The sequence below is a fragment of the Corvus moneduloides genome, chromosome 2 (genome assembly GCF_009650955.1).
Source record: "Corvus moneduloides isolate bCorMon1 chromosome 2, bCorMon1.pri, whole genome shotgun sequence".
NCBI lineage: Eukaryota > Metazoa > Chordata > Aves > Passeriformes > Corvidae > Corvus > Corvus moneduloides.
Window position 1 is genome coordinate 10,171,559 of NC_045477.1, and position 18,377 is coordinate 10,189,935.

General features: G+C 39.3%; 1 protein-coding gene across 10 annotated transcripts in view; it reads right to left on the minus strand.

The window, feature by feature from the left end:
• ROBO2 (roundabout guidance receptor 2) overlaps positions 1-18,377 on the minus strand; it is a 1,045,807-nt gene that overhangs the window by 139,388 nt on the left and 888,042 nt on the right. For all 10 annotated transcript variants that reach the window (XM_032097063.1, XM_032097109.1, XM_032097086.1 and 7 more), the window contains 2 exons: positions 10,581-10,738; positions 8,876-8,996 (listed from right to left, as the gene is read on the minus strand). In XM_032097063.1, the coding sequence (XP_031952954.1) occupies positions 8,876-8,996; positions 10,581-10,738 (279 nt within the window). The remainder of the gene's footprint in view (positions 1-8,875; positions 8,997-10,580; positions 10,739-18,377) is intronic.

An 18,377-nucleotide genomic window follows, 5' to 3' on the forward strand; every position in this document is an offset into this window, starting at 1 on the left:
ATGTTTCACATTTCACTCTCAGCAAGTTAAGGGATTTGATGTCACTTAAAAAAAATTTCTCAAAATCCACACAGATGCAAGCAATACCAGATTCTGACTCAGGCAGTTTGTCTTGATAACTACAGAGCTAATTTTATATGTTTGTTATGAATGATTATTACATGCAAATAATTTTTTAAGAAAAAGTTAGAAGAACATTAACAAGGTTGCAAAATCAAGCAGGCCACACTTACTGACAGAATTAAGGCTGCCTGAATGTCTTTTAATCACTTCCTTTCTGGTTTTGATGCCTTATGGGACTGGTTGCAATTATATGATCACACACTATTTTTTCCCAAAACATCTCCAGATTGTTGGTATTCATTTAAAAAGCAGGTGTTTAATATTTTGCTGTAGTTGTATCATTTAGAGGGTGCCCCCCAGTCTTACTACTCAAACGTCAGTTCAAAGACAGAATTATTAATTTCCTCATGACCTCAATTACACCTATCTTAATGCTTTATAATCAACTCACTTATTTTCATAGCTCCTCTCTGAGGTACGATAGAGATCTTAGAAAGCAAGGTAAAAAGTACCTGCTAAATTTTGATGCTCAACCTGAGCCACAAAACTGGCAATTTTTTTTTGGGGGGAAGGGAGGGGATGTGTTGGGTGGAAATTAAGCATTAATTTTGTGTGTTCAAAGTTCAGCTTCCATTAATTCAACTGCAGACACAAAAAAGTGTTCACCACTTTTACAAATCAAAATATCAGTCAGAAAATGAGGAACACAAAACCACCTGTTAGTAATTATGTAAATGAGTGACAGCATCACACAGGAATTCCATATTAGCAGGGAAACCTATTGGCAGGGGAAAACATATTTTGTCAGCAGAAGAATAGACATGCTCAAGTATCTATAGCACTTCTCCAGATGCTAGAGATAAAAGCATGTCCAACGGGCACAGATTCTTCTCCCCAAGCCATTGCTTTTGTCCTATTCCTATTCCTGCCCCGGATCTGCAGATTCTAGCAATGTTTGGGCAAGTAAATTCATTTCTAGCCTCTCCGCACACACTGAAATTTTTATAATTTCCTGTTTTAAGTCTGTGTACAAGCCATATCCAGCTGCTGACTGTTTCCTTGTCAACTTGTCCTTTTTAGCCCAGAAATACCACTTTTCACACCTGGAACCCAGAAAGTTCACATGTCCAGTTCCTCTTCCAACTATCCCTGCCTCTTCCTTCTTCCTACCTCACAGCAAACGGACTCTTCTGCCCTGAGCGTTTGGTCTACACTTGAACTGGAGCTCCTTTTCCCCAGGTCGCCCAAATAGAGCCTATCCACAAACTTAACACAAGAAATTCAGCTGAAGTACCCAAGGACCCTCCCAGGAGAGTGACAGCAGCAGAAACACAGTGCAGATACAGGAAAATGCTGCCCAGATCTGCATTCGTGGGTTCTCTGGTGTATGAATTAATGACTCTATGACTTTTTTTCTTAGACAGGTGTATATTTGGCTAAATTTAGTGAAAATCCTCTGGACAAGACAAAAAAAAAGTACACCTCTGGCACAGGTTAGCTACTTCCCAACATATTTTAGGTGCCTGATACTCAGTATGAGGCACCTGCACTTCTCAGGACAAAAAGCTTCCTCCATTTTGCTCCTTCCAATCCTTGCCCATTTCACTCCAATTATCCCTTTTGCCTCCAAACTGCAAGAACTCCAATATTCTTAGAGAAGAGTGAATTATTTTGTCAATTTCATTTTCTCAATTAAAATCAGTTTTCCAGTCAGGCATGAAAAGTTTTTGATAAGGCCATTTTAATTTGATAAACTTATTAAAACTGGACAAAACAAAACGAAAAAACCCCACAATTATTTTTTAGTCTTAATGCTAAGCAATGTACTTGGCCCATCTGTAACTATGTGAATCTGGAAGGGAGTATTTTAATGACACTGTCTGCAAGTTGCAACAGCATCTTTTTCACTCACAACTTCTCTCCTAAGAAGAGCTGACACCAACTCCTGCTCTGAGCTCACACAAAATTCCCTCTTCATTTTGGCATTTGTTTTTCAAGACATGATCCTAAACAAAGAAATTCAGATCCAGATTAGCATTCTAACTGGTGATTTAGAGGCCCTGGTTCAGCCCCACTGAATTTAAATAACTCTGTGGGTGTCTGTACACTGGCTTGGTCCGCATACAAAAATCATTTTAGACCATGTTTGCAAAAGCTTCATGTAAACAGCTAAGAAATTAGCATGTGCAGACTTATGAAATTGCTACTTGTGGCTGTAAATTCTCCCATACAGGAGATGAGAAAATAAATTCCTGTCTCATTTTGAGGAGAAGCCAGCTGAGGGGAAAGTAAATGGCCCTGAGGTCATTAGGTAAATCACTGGATTCCACATCAAGGCAATTTAGGAGAAGACACACGTATTTGTTTCATATCAGCTTCTAAAACTGTGTATTTTCAAAAACATTTCCAAAGTCGCTAGAAAATAACTAACTGCATAAGGACAGAGCCCTGTTAGCAAGAACATGCAAATACCAACAACCACTGGTTCCATTTTTCCATCATCTCTGCATTTTGCACAGTGTGAATCAGGAAAGAACAAGTTACCTCTCATGTTGTTTCCTGTATTTGTATCAGTCAGAAAACCCCTTGAACATGTCCAATAGCTAATTATACAGCTATAAAGTGATCAGAGTGAATGCCATTGCCAATGCAATTAACATTCTTTATGTGAGATTAACTGGATTTGAGTCACCTGCATAACTTGCTTACAATGTTAATCTCTCAGGAGACAGAGCACTGCTTGCCCAAGCATGCTAAATAAAGAAGGTTTCTTCACACAGCCAGGTCAAATTTAGTTTCAGAGCTAATCTTGAGGGGAAAAAAAAAATCTTTTTCATATTTTTTCTTCTGAAATGGTTTGCCCATAAATAAAGCCTTGCGATATAATTAAACATTGTTACTCTGTCAACAGCATCCAGAACACAATATATTTGAGAAATAACAAGAAAAGGTGATAAATTAAAATCATAGGCATATATAAAAATTTTAATATAGCTATTTTATAAGCTTTCACTGAGTAAATAAAGTACCCACTTCCCAGACTTTCTCTGATGAATATTAAAAATCTTTGAAGAGAACTATAAAATAGGTCATGGTTATATGTCATGTCAACCAGTCATGCTATTACTAGGGTGACCTTTATAACTTCAGAATAAACTTTGCTTGCAGTTATAAAAGGAGATTGTTAAGGCAATCTGGACACACACCTACAATCTGTTGCAGTGCTTGAGGTATGTGCTGTAAGGAAACCTACAGACCTTAGCCAGAAACAGCAAAATGCTTTCCTTGCTTTGGGTGATGACACAAGTTAACCTCAGAACTCAATTTTTCCCATATTTAACAATTGGTTTGAGTATCACAGTCAATTAGAGGGACTCAGACGACCTTCAGATGTATTACTGCCCTTTCTCTGTTCCTCAAAAAGTTAGACAGCCATACATTGGGCCTCAATCTAATTAAAATGATCCTAACTGCCTTAATATATTTTCTCTGCTGAGGCAACTGCTAGAGTGAAGGATTTGATGGTCCCCATAATGTAGAGTCTCAATCTGATTTAGAATTATTCTTGTTTTCTCTGTCTTTGATGGAGAGAAGACATCATTTTTCTAAAATGTTTTTGTGTTCTAAAAAGAGCATTAAAACACAAATTAAAAGGCTTTGGGGAGGATTTAATAGCAAATAGTTACAATGAAAGCTTTTTTCACTTCAGCATTCTGATTCAAAAAGAAAAAAAAGAAACATTAGATGGTTGCAAGTAAGTTTCACTTCAGAACGCTGTCAGTAGCATAGATATTTCATTAAATGCAACATGCTCTGAATGAAGTAAACCTCTCTGCCAAAAAAGAACATGTGGAAGAAGACAGGATATTACAATCTCACTAAATTTACCTATGTTGGCCAAATAAATGAAAGTAAAATTGCAAAAGCAGGCAATTTTATATTTAAAGACATTCTTCCACTGCATCTTTTTAGGCACTTTTCCCTTTTTCATCTGAGAAATAAGTACTTGTGTAGACATTGCAAACTCCTACACTCTAAGCAGCACCCAAGGCGTGATGAGCTTGCACAGTAAAGCCATGGAACACCAGTAAGAGGCAACTGCAGTGAAATGAATGTTATCAGTTGCTAGTGCTTTTCTCCTTTTATCTACGTCTACAGCCATGTTAATTACCGTTTTTACTAACTGTTACATACAAACTTTGGGGACCAAATCAGACACTTTTTCAGAGCTGTATCATTATCCTATTACAACTTCTTGGTATCTGTGGACAACAAATATTCTAAAGCTGACCTGGCTTTTTGCAAACTGCCACAAATAGACTGCAAGTGGAAAATACAGGGATTTGAAGAAAACCAGGAGGAGCTTTGATCTAAAGGACAAAATACACACTGCTGATTCCTCTGTCTTGACCTATGAATGTATGCCTGGTTTTGGTAGATTTTTCCATGTGACTGGGAAAGCTTTCCAGGATACAATTGGTCAGGACTCCGCTAAGGCCTTCTACATAGGCAGAGCTCAAGAAAGTAAAATGGGGCACAATGTCTTCATTAAAGGGATTTTGAGGATTTTTTTCCTCTAACACCATGTCATCACAGTATACTCTTCCTGAAACTAGGGTGTCTCTTTCAGCCTGACAATATCTACAGAACATCAAACACAGATACTTCCTCAAGCATCGGACAAAAATACCTCTTCATCCCACAGGACCTTATTAGCTGAAAAAAGGTTCAGATACCAAAGCTCAAATCAAAGATTAATCCAAAACAATCTTTAATATGTCCAAATTGACATATCTTTTTAAAGACATTTTTGTACTCTTCTTATGCTTTATATTCTTTTGAGGCTCTTCTAAATATATCTTTTTCCATTGCTTGATGCCAGTCTCTTGAAGTTGATATACTAAGGCTTTCATTGATTTCACTGAGCTTTAGAATCAATATACAAGATATACCTTTGTACATTCTCTTCAAACATACTATTTTAAGTGCTAAGGAAAATACAAGAGTCTGAAACAGTTAAAAAACCTTGAAAACTTATCTCAGAATGGTGAAGTAGCATGACAAAATGATAAAGGTTACCTTAAGGAGCAATTACTTCTTTATTTAATTTCTGGCTCCATATTATGTATTTACAAACAAAGCTCTCTTACAAATTGGAATTAAACTGTTTCTGTTTTGCATCTTGCTTTAATTCTGTTCAGCCAAGGGCTATGAGCCCAAACACAAGCAATGCAGCCTAATTTGTATCACTTACACTTTGGAAATTGGCCTTTAGAATAGTGTGCACACAATAATCAAGTCCCATGCTGCCTCTTTTTGTGAACTTTAGGACTGAGGTTATTAACTTTCTTTAAAGGCCAAATTAAGACTCTGTGACATAGCCTTTCTGCTTTACTCCAAGATTACACCTTGGAGCCTCACAAAGGCAAAAACTAGCAGTAATGCCTGAAAAAGAAGCCTAACAAATTGTAGTGCATCTTTGCCACTATTCAAAACACAATTTTGGATAGCACTCTTATATGATCTTTATGGTATTTTACTGTGAAAGTTTGCCAATTTTTTGCGAATGGAAGAATCGTGATTTGGGAACAAAAGTAATGCAATCTGCATTGACACTACCACTATACTGTTAGTAGTGCCTAGTGCCTAAATGTTGAAAACAGTATTTCCAATGCAGATAAGCTTGGAAAAGAAAGGTGAAAGTTCTACATGTACTATTCATAACTATCTCTCAGTAGTAAAGGTTATTGAATGGGTACCCAGCCAAGTGGACATATTCTGTACATGGGAAAAATTTATTTTCTCCCCCTACCACTTCCCAAGGTTCTTATGGCCCATTTTATTATATTGTTTTTAAACTCAGGAAAAGGTGTAATCTTTCAGGCTAAGCTTCCATGGTGTTCCCCTTGGGCCACCAGGTCCCACCACACTGACTCAGTTTTTCCAGAGGCGATGCCTCAAGCTAGATTTACTGTACAGGGAGCCAGAGATCTGTCACAAGTCACATGCAGAAGTTAACTTTGGGTATTACAGAATAACTTGCAAAGCCAAAAGTAACAAGTAGCTGCTTTCTGGAAAGGTTTGAGAACTAGTATGAAACAGTTCCTATGAAACTCCTATGAAACATAGAGTGTTTACTAAGGCTCCCTTCACACTGTGGAAAGGGTTTGGAGAGCTGTTATTTGGGAAAGGAATGAAGACATGACTAATCAGCTAATTAATACACATTCCTTTCCCGAATCAGCACCAGCTATAGACTTGCCAGTCACCTAATAAAAATCTCTTTCAGTCAAGGTCTCATTATTTTTATTGTCAAGTCCATTTTCAAGTATGTTCAAAGCAGTTAAAGTCTGGCACATTAATTGCATAGGAGTATTTTTTGCATATTTTTCCTCAACATTTGCAATATTCCCATGTTCCTCGGACCTGTGAGTCATATTAGGGGAAGGCTGTGGACCTAACGTGTGATCCTGGTGGTTTTGCCTGTGTTCAGTGAAGCCAATTTGAACACGCAGAGCCAATCTGACATTTCCCAGAGTCGCTGGATTTATTGGATTTATTGTGCATGCTTAGAGTGATTGGACTGTCCAGTAGATACTTTGCCTCCTGGAAACACCATGGATAACGCTCTCCAGTCACTGGGCACATCCCTGCTCACACAAGGGCTGCTGGGCTGCTGCCTGGAGTCCAGGAATGGAATACAACTGCTGGAAAGCACAGGCAAGTCCCTCCTTTTGTATGGAGCAGACCAGGATTACCCTGGACACGATGTTACAGAGAGCCCAGTGCACCAACACAGAGCTGCAGGGCCAGGAGGCAACCAGGAAATGGGCACAGGACAGCCAAACCATCTCGTGAGACAGCAGATCATAACCTGAGCACCTGCTTCCTGCACGCTCCTCTTGCACAGCAAAAAGGAAGGTGGGAAGGTATCTGGGAACACCCAGATAGAAGGGGAATTGTAGATAGGAAGATACCAAGACAGGGAATTTTAAATACAATTTTCTTTAGGCAGTCTAACACAATTAAGAAGAATTAAAATATCTAATTTCATTTATTGCTGATTTTGTTCAGTATTCACCAAATAGTTTTAGATTGTATTTTGCAAGTTGATTGCTATGATTATACCCTGTAAAAAAATCAGAATATTGTAATTGGCTATGTATTATTTTACATATCAAGACAAAACTAATATGGTTCATAGCTCTGCAGGATATGAAATTACATGCACATTTCAGTTTTCATTCCTACAGTTCAATGCTTTTTAACAAATTATTTTCTTAAGGATTTCTTAAGGCTTTGTAGTTTAGGACTGCAATCTGCTTGCTATCCACAGGGAGTATTACCAGAGATTAGCAGTACTTAAACTGATGAAGGAGATATGTCATGTCTCTTTTGCATCTGTATAAAGCTACAACTTTAACAGATTGGCTGAAAAGGGCATAATAAATTGATAGAGATTCTTTCTCTGGCTTTTTTTTTTTAAGGTATAATAGTTCTGTCTTTAAAAGCCACATGTTTCCATGAATCCACAACAAACAAGTTGGAGTGGAAACCTTTACAGTCTTGTAAAGCTGGAAAGCAGCATATCCTCAGAAATTGATGGATCTTGTCTAGCAAAAATCCTTCCCTGCCTTTGGTGAATCCCATAATATATATATATTCTTTTAAAGTGGATAAACAAATGTTGAATTGCACATACATGCAAACACAGAAATGGCAATAAGGACTGGGTTTTCCAGTGCACAGTATTAGGCAGAGGTGAAAAAATCAGGAGCACGTGCTTCACAAAGGACCTTAGGATTTCTATTAAAAGTCTCTCTGGGGTTACAAACGGTCTAGTTTGGAATTTCAGTACTGTATCAAGGATATCAAAGGGGTGCCACAGGAGGGAACATTAACACTATTTCTCTTTCTCTTTTGTCAGCATGGACATGTTTTCCTTAGCAGCAAGGGTTTTTTCCTTATTGATCTTCCTTTGTTTGCTCAGAAACTCTCGACTAATTCCTACAAACCCATGACTGTAGGATGCACCACAGCATGATTTTGTGGCTTTGCTTCTTATCCAGTTGTTAGCAGGATGGATCCAGCTTTAGGTTTGGTTATTACTCTGTTCTTGCTCTGGACCCTAACCATGGGGCAAGTGCTCCTAACAATTAACTCCTTGCCCTGCCCATCAGGTCTAGAAGCTCTTTCACACAGGAAACTTACTCAGTTTCGATTCATTCGGCAGCACCAAAAATCTAAATGGTGTTCTGGTTTACAGGATGGAAAGCTGTTTCAGGTCCTCTAAAAAAAGAATGATGAAAGTTATCTCTATATATTCAAAACTTTGATTTTGGAATTGTCTCCAATGACTTTTTACTGATCAAGTGAGGTTTTTTGTACTTTCCTACAAAGGTTTGATTTCACAACCCCTTGGGAATATAGAATTATTTAAATAGGCAATTCTGGTCTTAATCCCTGGTAAGCGGGCATTGTCAACTGCATTAGAAGTAGCTTAATTACATTTGGCCATTCTGTGAGGGAGAGCATCGTCCTGCATTACCATCTCTGGTTATGCACATCACTGTGGGCCTCCAGTTAGGCTGAAACTATGTGCTTAGAAGGAAAATGCTGAGCCATCACAGCCCCATCATTATAAACTGCAGCTTTTAAAACCTGGTCTCCTCCTGAATCTGTGAAATGCATCTTGAGCAGTACTGCTGTGTTTTGTTAACCTTGCTTTATCTCATGTTTTGATGAGCCACCCAGGGTAATTCAGCCTATGACATTTGTAGGGGAAAAGCAATAAAAGCAGGGGTCTCTTTACCAAAGACAGTCAGCTCTGCAGGGTCGCTGTCGCGCTCCCCCACCATGTTGGTCCCAACACAGGTGTACATTCCTGCATCACTTTTTCTGGTGTTGGAGATCATCAGCTTCCCACCACGGATCTGTTTCAAAACAAGGAACATATTTTTAACTTCAGGTAAACAAAATACATCAGAAAAGGTGCTACCTTCTCAGGCAACAAGTTCCACAACCAAGGCATCCTAAAGTTTTGTCTGTAAATATATGTATAGCTTTAAAATTATATACTTATATATTTAAGTATCTTTAAATACTGTTCTAGAATACATTTTTATCCCACTGACTAATTTCAACTCGCAACTAATTTCAATTGTATTTCATTTTGCTCCTTTGGCTTTCATTAGATCCTTTACATTTCCAAGGTTACACTTCTTGCTGCCTCTTGGCAGCACACAGTACTTTCATTTCTTGCATGGCGATATGTAAAGCACTCTTGACATCTTTAGTGAAAGAAAGTTAGTTTTATTAGTTTTATTTTGTTAATTTTATTTTACTGGTGTCTGAACAGTTTCCTTGATCACTAATGAAGACAGGTTTTCTCTTTTTGTTGAGGCAAACAAACTGAATCTGTCCCAAACTGGGAATTCACCTGACACTTAAATATTTTCTTGGCTATAAAGGGTACTTACACAGTGGAAGACTGCGGTACTTGAAAGAAGTAAAGTAAAAATCTGTGGCTAGTGAAGTCACAGTGTCAAAGGTTAGACAATGGGGTGCTCCCGAATAAGCTGGGAATTTAGCCAAACAATCTTGAGGGTCAGGGAATGATAGCCAGTTCTCTGCCACTCTTCACTCTTCTACTCTTGAGTAGACCCTAGCACAGACAAGCAGCAACAATCCTGATTCTTTGGCTTGGAATAATTTCTTAGGCATCCAGAGCCACTAACAAGTTTCCTGATAGCACTTCCATGTTGAATAAGGTCAGCACTGAATCATTCCATACAACATAAAACTTTATTGAAGAAATATAAATTATGAAAAGCTAAGCATTTAAAAATTAGGAATGAAACGTTCTCACCCACTTAATTTGTCCCATTTGCTTGCACAGATCATGATTTATCTCTAATCACTTGGTAAGTTAAATATTTCTGCTGGATCCTTTTTCATTCAGTACAAGAAATGAACGGCCACAGAATTCAACCAGTGTTACTCATTTGCTTAACATTTTTTCCTTTTCAGGAACCATAATTCTTTAGAGCATGACTTCAGCCTTCATTTAGATACATCCAAATTGCTGCAATAACTAAAACATTACCAGTATCATTCTAAGCTATTGGGCTTTTTTTCCCCAGGGATTATTTGTGCATCTCATAGATATAACTGAATTTCCTTATAAAACACCTCCCTGATATTCTCAGTTTAGAGAACTGAGATGTAGAAAAAGTAAGACCAAACTGGTCAAAGACCTTCCATGACCAAATCTCCAGCTCTAATGGATCTCCATTAGACTGGATCTACAAACCAACCCTCAAAGAAGTTCAAGCTGGAGACCCAGACAAGGAGCAATAAACAGCCTTCCCCCTCATCTGGGAAAGCTCGGAGACGCAAACTGCCAAGAACAACGACGAGTCTCTGTGGGAATGAAGGCTATAAAGCTGTGTAAGCTCTGCTGCACTCAGCTGTGGACCCCGTGTCTACAGACAAAAAACCACCTGAGTTGTACTCACACTGATCCGCTCCTCCCTGTCATCAATACGGATTTTGTCCTTCTTCCAGTAGATGGTAGGCTCAGGGTGCCCTCGAGGTGGCTGGCACTCCAGTATTGCAGGCTCTCCAGCTGCCACCACCACATCTGTAGGGTTTTGGCGGAAGTCATCCCGTAGCACTACAGCGATAAATGAGGGAGAGAGGAAAAAAATTAATAGAAGTGATGACATTGGAAGTGGAGGGAAAAAAAAGGTAGAAACACATAATATTGACCAAAAAAGTCTCAAACGTCATTAGGTGATGACTTTGCATCTTATATTGGCTGTAAAAGATGTCATAAATGAAGATGGGCAGATATGCCCTTTTGTCCAGTGGAGGCAGATTTCACATACATGACTTTTGTTTTCCCTTTTTTTTTTAATTTGCAGATAAGAACACTGCTCTGTATTTAACTTAGAAAGACTTGTAGCACCCGTTACTCCTCTTAACCTTGACAGGGTCTCTTTCCAGCATTGCAAAAGTAGCATTGCAGGTTGGATGTTAAGCTCTTTTCATGACAGAAAACAACCTGCTCAATATCTGTCTTGCCTGGGTCTCCAACTCCAGCACAAGCTAGGTAAAGAACTAATACTGAATTGCAGAGTTACAACTTGATTAAGGCCATTGCCATTATTACTGCTATTATTGTAATTTTGGCACATACATGCCAAAATGGTCACCAGTTCTGAAAGGTGGCAGAGAAATAAAACTGATAGCAATGTACTTCCAGCATATTTATTGCTTCCTTCTCTATTTTTAGTTCTAATATTTTTGCCACCTTGACTAGCCCTGTACCACTACACTGAAAAGAAAGAGCATTTAAATCACCAAGCTGTTTGAGAACTAAATTAGGCAACACAGGCCAGCTTCTTATGTAAATCAAGCTTCTGGAAAGGATTAGGTCCAACTAGCTGGCTTCAGTGTGTTAGAATGATATCCACTTCATCCTTATTCTTCCATGTGTGTCCTAGTCTCTAGGTTAATTGACATTCTTATAAACATAAAACTGAAAATAGCTCTAGATGAGCTACCAAAATAGAATTTAGGGCACTGCCCCTCCTTGAATTTCAGCTACGCATGGCTTTCATTACAGCTTTAAAACAGTTCTCGCCCTTAATGGAACCAGGGCCCTCTGAGAAATTAGAAAACACTGTATCCTAGTGAAGGGGCAAGTCAGGAAGAGTTCAGCAGAAATTGCTCAGTCTCATTTCATAAGCAGAGATAATTTACTGCTTTCAATGTTAATAAAACGTGCCCCATTTTAACATTTGGAACTGAGTATTTTTCTCTTCTGTAATAAGCCAGAAGAAAAATATGATTAATACATAGAAGAATTGGTCTCTGAATAGTCTGAGGTGAGTGGGCTGTACATATGTGGCACTCAAAATGACATGGAGGTAACTTTTATTGTTCTCCATTTTGGAATACACAGGTAGATCCCAGAGGAAGGAAGGAATTAATTGGAAGTTAATTCCTTTTCTAACACACACACACACACACACAAAAGAAGTGACTATTTAGGTCTTGCTCTTGAAGCATAAAATAAAAGTGACAGGAGGCAGCTGGCAACAAATGCAGCTCTGGCAAGAACCCATAGTCTTCTTAGGTGACACACCCAATAGATAACAAAAAACTCAATCCCAAAATATTTCTGAATAATACAAACCCCTCATACACTTCTGATTCACAATAATCAAATTGGCAGAAATGGAATTTATAGAACTTCAAGATCAAATGGAAGAAATAACCTAGGCAATGCAGAGCACAGAATTAGTAGGATGAAGATCATGGGCTGCTGCTATTTGGCAGTACAACACTTTGCAAAGCCAAGAAAGTCAATACCATGGGAATGTCAGAGAAAGAACCAGAAAAAAGGTCTTAAAAAAATCATGGTTTTTAGGAAAGTATCTTCCTATGTCTCTGTGATCCCCATGATACACAGGAAGCAACAGTAATTCTAGACAATGCTATGCCCACTTTTGTATAACTGGCAAATAGATAATAATTCACTTCTTCCATTATTATTAGACACAAAATAAATATTATTTTTATTGGCTTGATTCTACTTGCAATTACAGAATTTCAGTGCAAATCCATTAGTGGAAAATCCCCAGAAAATCAGCAGATCCCACCACATAATGGCTTTATATTCCTGACTCCTAACTCCTGGCAGCAATATTAAGGAAAGCATTTTCCCTGAACATTTCACACTGCTATATGAACCTGACAAACACAGTTTCTTGGAGTGATACACCGTAAATTACATTAAATTTCTCTGAATCATCCCAGCAACTGTGTAAGGTTCCAATCAGCCTCAGAATATGAGGCTAAGAGGTGATTTGATTTTATCATGTTCCTTTACCTAAAGTCTCACTGCAAAACTGGCTTGAATAGAAGACAAAATTGATGCTACAGACTTTGCTTAATCTTGCTCTGCACCTCAGCACATATGTGATCTTGAATAGATATATCTCACCATTTCCATCTAAAGCCTTCTGTGTTTTAGAGGGAAAAAAATGGTTGGAGAAAAAAGAAATAGGGAAAAAATAAAGTAGTGACAGAAAAGCAAAGATAAGAGAAAAATGTGTGAAACAGAAATTAAAATGAGAGAGTAACTCAGAGGGGAAGAGGGGGAAACACTAACTTTGGGGAGCCAAAAAGGAAAAATCCAGGTAAAGGAAGGGAAGAAAAGAATAAAAGCAGAGAGAAAAACAAGGTAAAGAGCAAAGGGTACAGGCTGCCATTCCTGTGATTCAGTATTTCAATGCAATCTAACAACAATGAAATAAAGCACAGACATTAATCTGATCAGCCCAGCCACCCCAGAACATCCAAGTATCACCCTGGGAGAGAGGGAGCAGGGAAGAGGAGGCCAGAGCATGAGCTGGCGAGCTTGGCTTTCCTCCTGGAGTGGGCACAGGAAGCCACAGAAGGAAGGAGCATCAACTGGAAGTTGAGTTCACACATATTAGCACAGTAAATGGAAAAGTTGCAGCACAGCTTAGTGCACTCACCATATCTAATGGTACAGTCATCTGTGAAAACAGAAAAATGATTGAGAGCTGCAGAATATTCCTCAGCCAATTATCCACAATTGCTGGGTACTTCCAAATAACTATTAGCATGCCTGAGCAGACCACCCTCTCTACACCCAGGCAAAAGGCTTTTGTTCACGTGAGAAGCCAGCCATCCTCAGGGCCCTTTTGGCAGGGCACAAATACTAATGTTTTAAAAATTCAACACCAGCAGAAAAATGTTGTCACCAGCCTCCTCTTCCTCATCCTGTGTTCTTGCTTTGCTTTATTCCAATTTTGCACACAGCTCCCTTGGTGCTTGCATGGGTGTTCCCCTACATTCTTGAGTGTTACCTTACATTCTTTACTGTGAGGATGGTGAGGCACTGACACAGATTGCCCAGAGAAACTGTGGCTGCCCAGTCCCTGGAAGTGTTCAAGGCCAGTCTGGGTGGAACTCTGAGCAATCTGGTCTAGTGAAAGGTGTCCGTACCTATGGGTCACTGGATGATCTTTAAGTCTCTTCCAAGCTAAACCTTTCTGTGATGTTATGATTAAACAAGGGTGCCAAAGAGGAAGATTCCCCACCCTGCCTGTCCACCCTGGGACTGCAGCGCAGCTGACCCCAGGGGCTGCTCCCCCCAAGCACAAACACCCTCACGTTCCAAAAGGCAAAGCCTTGCAAGGGCAAAAGCTTCTGGATGGCTGGGCCTTGCTGTCTGAAAAGGCACCGAGGGACTGGAGAGCTACAAAGAACAGCTGAAGTGCACACACAGCCTACAGTGGTGCTGCGGACAAAAGTTAATTAAAGTTTGATCGGTCTCTTTGTGGCTCAAACAAGCTGATGCTGCTCCAACAAGATAGATGTCTGTGAGCAGTCACGGCAGTCTTTAAGGCCCCGTAGTGCCATTTGCAGGTAGCCAGGAGTGTAACCAGGGAAAGGGAGCACATCCAGCCGCGGCAGTTTATCCGTGGGATAAACACGTGGAGCACGCACCTGCCAGAGCGAGGGATGAGGGGGAAAGGAGCAAAAAGGAGCCCCTGCTCCCAAGGCAGCTGCTAACCAGCACCTGCCAGCTTAGGCCCAAATCCAGGCCCCAGTCAAACTGATGCTCATAAACTCAGGGAATTACATGGAAACCGAATTAATTTCCTCGGCTGAGGTTCCAGCAATTTGTTTAAAGGAAGTGGAGATAAACTACGATGTTTATGGGGTAGGAGGGAAGGTGGCGGGGTCAAAATTATTCTAGGCTAGATATCCATGCCCTAATCCTTCTTTCCAGCTTTCAGGCCCTTAGAAAGAAAACATTTTTATAGGATTTACATTTACATGATGATTACAAATAACCATCTGTCTGCTTCCACTTTTTCAATCTGGTCCATGTCCCATGAGCCCCCAGCCTGTGGTCAGAGCAGCTAAGCTGGAAGGAAGAAGTGGATGCCCGTCAGGAGGCTTTGGGATAATTGCATTCTTCTCCCACCAGCACTTGTCTCTCTACCTCCTCCCCCCTGTGTGCATGGCAAACGTCTGAAATTACCAGGGACAGAAGGGAGGGAAAGAGTATCTCTGTTGCCTTTTTCAATGAATTAGAATGTCTTAAAACACAGCTACATCTGTTGTGCTGACTAGAGGGTATAAAGAGATATTGAGTAAATATTAATGCGCTTCTGTAACTTAGGTCCTGGTAGTTCCTCTTCCCCCTCCTGCTCTGTTTTGTGCTCATCTCAGGATAATACCATTCTCATATAAAGATTTTACACAGTTTGGTCATCTGCCACACCACAAGTAGGTCTCCCCTGATCCAAGGCACTTCCCCACAGGCACTTTCCTAAACCCACTGCTTTGGCACTTCCCTCCTCTGATACATACTGGTATGAACAATCGACACGAGTTATGAAGTCAAATAACTGCCCAGATGTCATGCAGTGGACAGATTAAAGGATTATTATACTTTAGGTAGCATATGGTGCAGGGAGGTATTTTAGATCTTGACTAATGTGTATGATCTGCTGAAATGGTCCCTGAGCAAGCCAGCACTACCTGCTGAAACAGGGTGACAGAAAAAAACCTCAAGGGGTCACAGACAACCTTCCTTGTGAAGAATAATAATACATTTTTTTGAAGATGCTGCAGCCCGACCTCTTTGTTTTAGCAACTGCCTCTGTCTCATTTTGTAAGGAAAATTGTAACAAAAACACACAACCTAGGAAACAGTCCTAGGCAAGACTCTCAGGGAGTTCTTGAGCTCCCTCTGCATGTGCAGAGGAAAAAGCTGCAGCCAGGAAAAAGCCGCTACCTTTAAAAATATATACATTATAAGGAGCTATTTTTTCCTCCTGTTTTCCTCATCTTTTGCCTATCTCCTGATACTGCCTCACAGACACGAATGCTAGCCAATTTACCATGAGCCCCAAGCCTATGAGAATAATTTTCAGAGGTGTTAGGATATTTTCAGAGTCTAGTAGCTTCAACCATGTTTGATTAGTAGGGTACCTAGAAATCAAAGTAGTGAAGAGAGCAGCACAGAGATACCTGCATCAAGAAACAAAAGGAGAATCTTCTTCCTTGCCAATTCAGAAACTTTCTTTGGCTTCTTCCCTTTTTCTCACTATATCATGTGCTTCTGAACTTAGTAACTTATCCAGTACTTACAGCTCAAGGAAGCTTGCTCTTTATTCTCAGGCCTCAGTAAAGACAAAAATGTGGAAAAAACCCTGACATATCCTCTAAAACTTTTAACTGTTCATATACACAGATATAGACATACAAAAGATTATGCTAAACATTAACGTCTAAACGCAAAAGTGTTGCTTCTAAAGATGGAATCTATATAAACCAGGTGAGCAGAGAATTACAGTGTTGAGGTGGGTGAAGCAACAGTGATGAGTAAGGACACAGATTCCAAACGGAGTCAGTGGGAGATAGCTGGCTTTTTGCCTCTCCTCTAAATTGCAGTCTGAGGTGTACCCCAACTAGCTGACTGTACAAAGGTCAGGAAAGAAGACAGACTTTTTCCTTTCTTATTTACAGCACCCATTGCAGGAGTCAGACTTTGAAATCTTTCTAGCCCAGTTAAGGGCACTGCCAACCTATTTTCCCTTTTGCACAATTACACAGGTATACAAGTGATAGTTATTGCAGACTTTAGCTTATGATTTCTTCCTGATTTTTTAAAGACTGCTATTTGGGCTGAAGTAAGCATATGCAATACAGCCTGAATATACTTACTGAAAAATTGTATAATCTCCCTGCCTTTCTTGTGATTCATTGTGATCATTTGAATGCAATCTGACATCTCTGTATCTTTTTTTCTGAAAGATTTTTACATGACTACTAGATAACATGAAGAGTGGAGATTTTTCTAATTTAGAACATAACATATTTATGTTTAAGCCTCCTGATTGAAAACGAAGTTCTATCACCTGCCTTCCTTGCAAAGAATCCCCAATAACCTTCTCCCTGTTTTAAAATCCCACCTCCTTCCACCAGCAAATTCTGAATGCTGCAGTTAACAGTCAGCAATCTCATCACCCATCTGCTGTAAATCTTAAAAAGCATCACTGTGTTTTGACAGTCAAGAAAGGCAAAGGGAAGCAATAAGCATAACCAAGTATTCTTTATGAATGCAAATATCCTGAAGACCACATTTAAGTAATTTCAGAAATCTAAAGCTATACAACATAATACGTTGAAAAATTTTCTCTAGGATACAGAGCAGATTTCTTTTTTCTTATTCTTAAAGCATAATCAGTCTTGATGAATGCACTGCACAGATTGCTAAAGTGAACAAGAAACACATTACTAGGAGTTTTATTTCACTGAAACTGAAAACTCAATGACTTGCTTAAAGTTCAGATACTTTCTAAAAGAACTGATACCGTAATTGTAGACAACAAACTTTAAAGAAGTGCATGGTCCGCTGTAAGTCTTCAAATTCCACAAGGATCAGACTTTTAGCAGTTTAACTCAGATCTGAAGGTAGCTTTTACACGATCTTCACTTTTAATGTACTACATATTCAGAAAATCATGGGCATTACACAAGTAAATAAATTACTTATTTATTTTTTTTACCAACTAATGTGAGTATCAGATGTGGAAGTGAGCACAGCTTAAGGAAACACCACATGAAAACTGAAGTGACACTTTTTCTGTCAGTTTTATGCCAGAATGTCTTCTTTGCAGCAGGAATATGGGACTACTTTCACCAAAAGCACTACAGACTCTTCAAACCCCATCACCTATGCTTCCCTCCCAACAATGCAGTAGGGAGGATCGTGTTTAGGAAAAGAGGAAATACTCCACAATGTCTCCTTGGCTACTGTCATAAAAGGATAGATTGGACTTTGCCTGTTTGCCTTTGGTTGCCAACGAAGCAAAGAAGAAACTTAAAAGAACTAAGAATCCATAAAATTTTTTCAAAAGCATTGGCATCCAAAAAACCTCAGACGCTACTGATATACAAACAAAATTCTGGTGGGAGCTTTTCATCGTGTACAAGAAACTGGACACTATGAATCTATGTGTACAGTAGAGAGATTCCTCAGAAGGTACAGATTTAACTAGTAAAGTTCAGAAACTACAGTATATTAACACGCAGGTTTGCTGTTGTGAGTACAAAAGTAGCAATACCAAGTACCTGCAGCACTATGATTAACCTACTGAAAGCTACCTAGAGTTTGAGACGGCATTGTGCAACTGAACTTTTCTGTTTCTAAACTGAAGCTGCTTCTCCTACAACTACTTTAATTCCATCAATCCCCT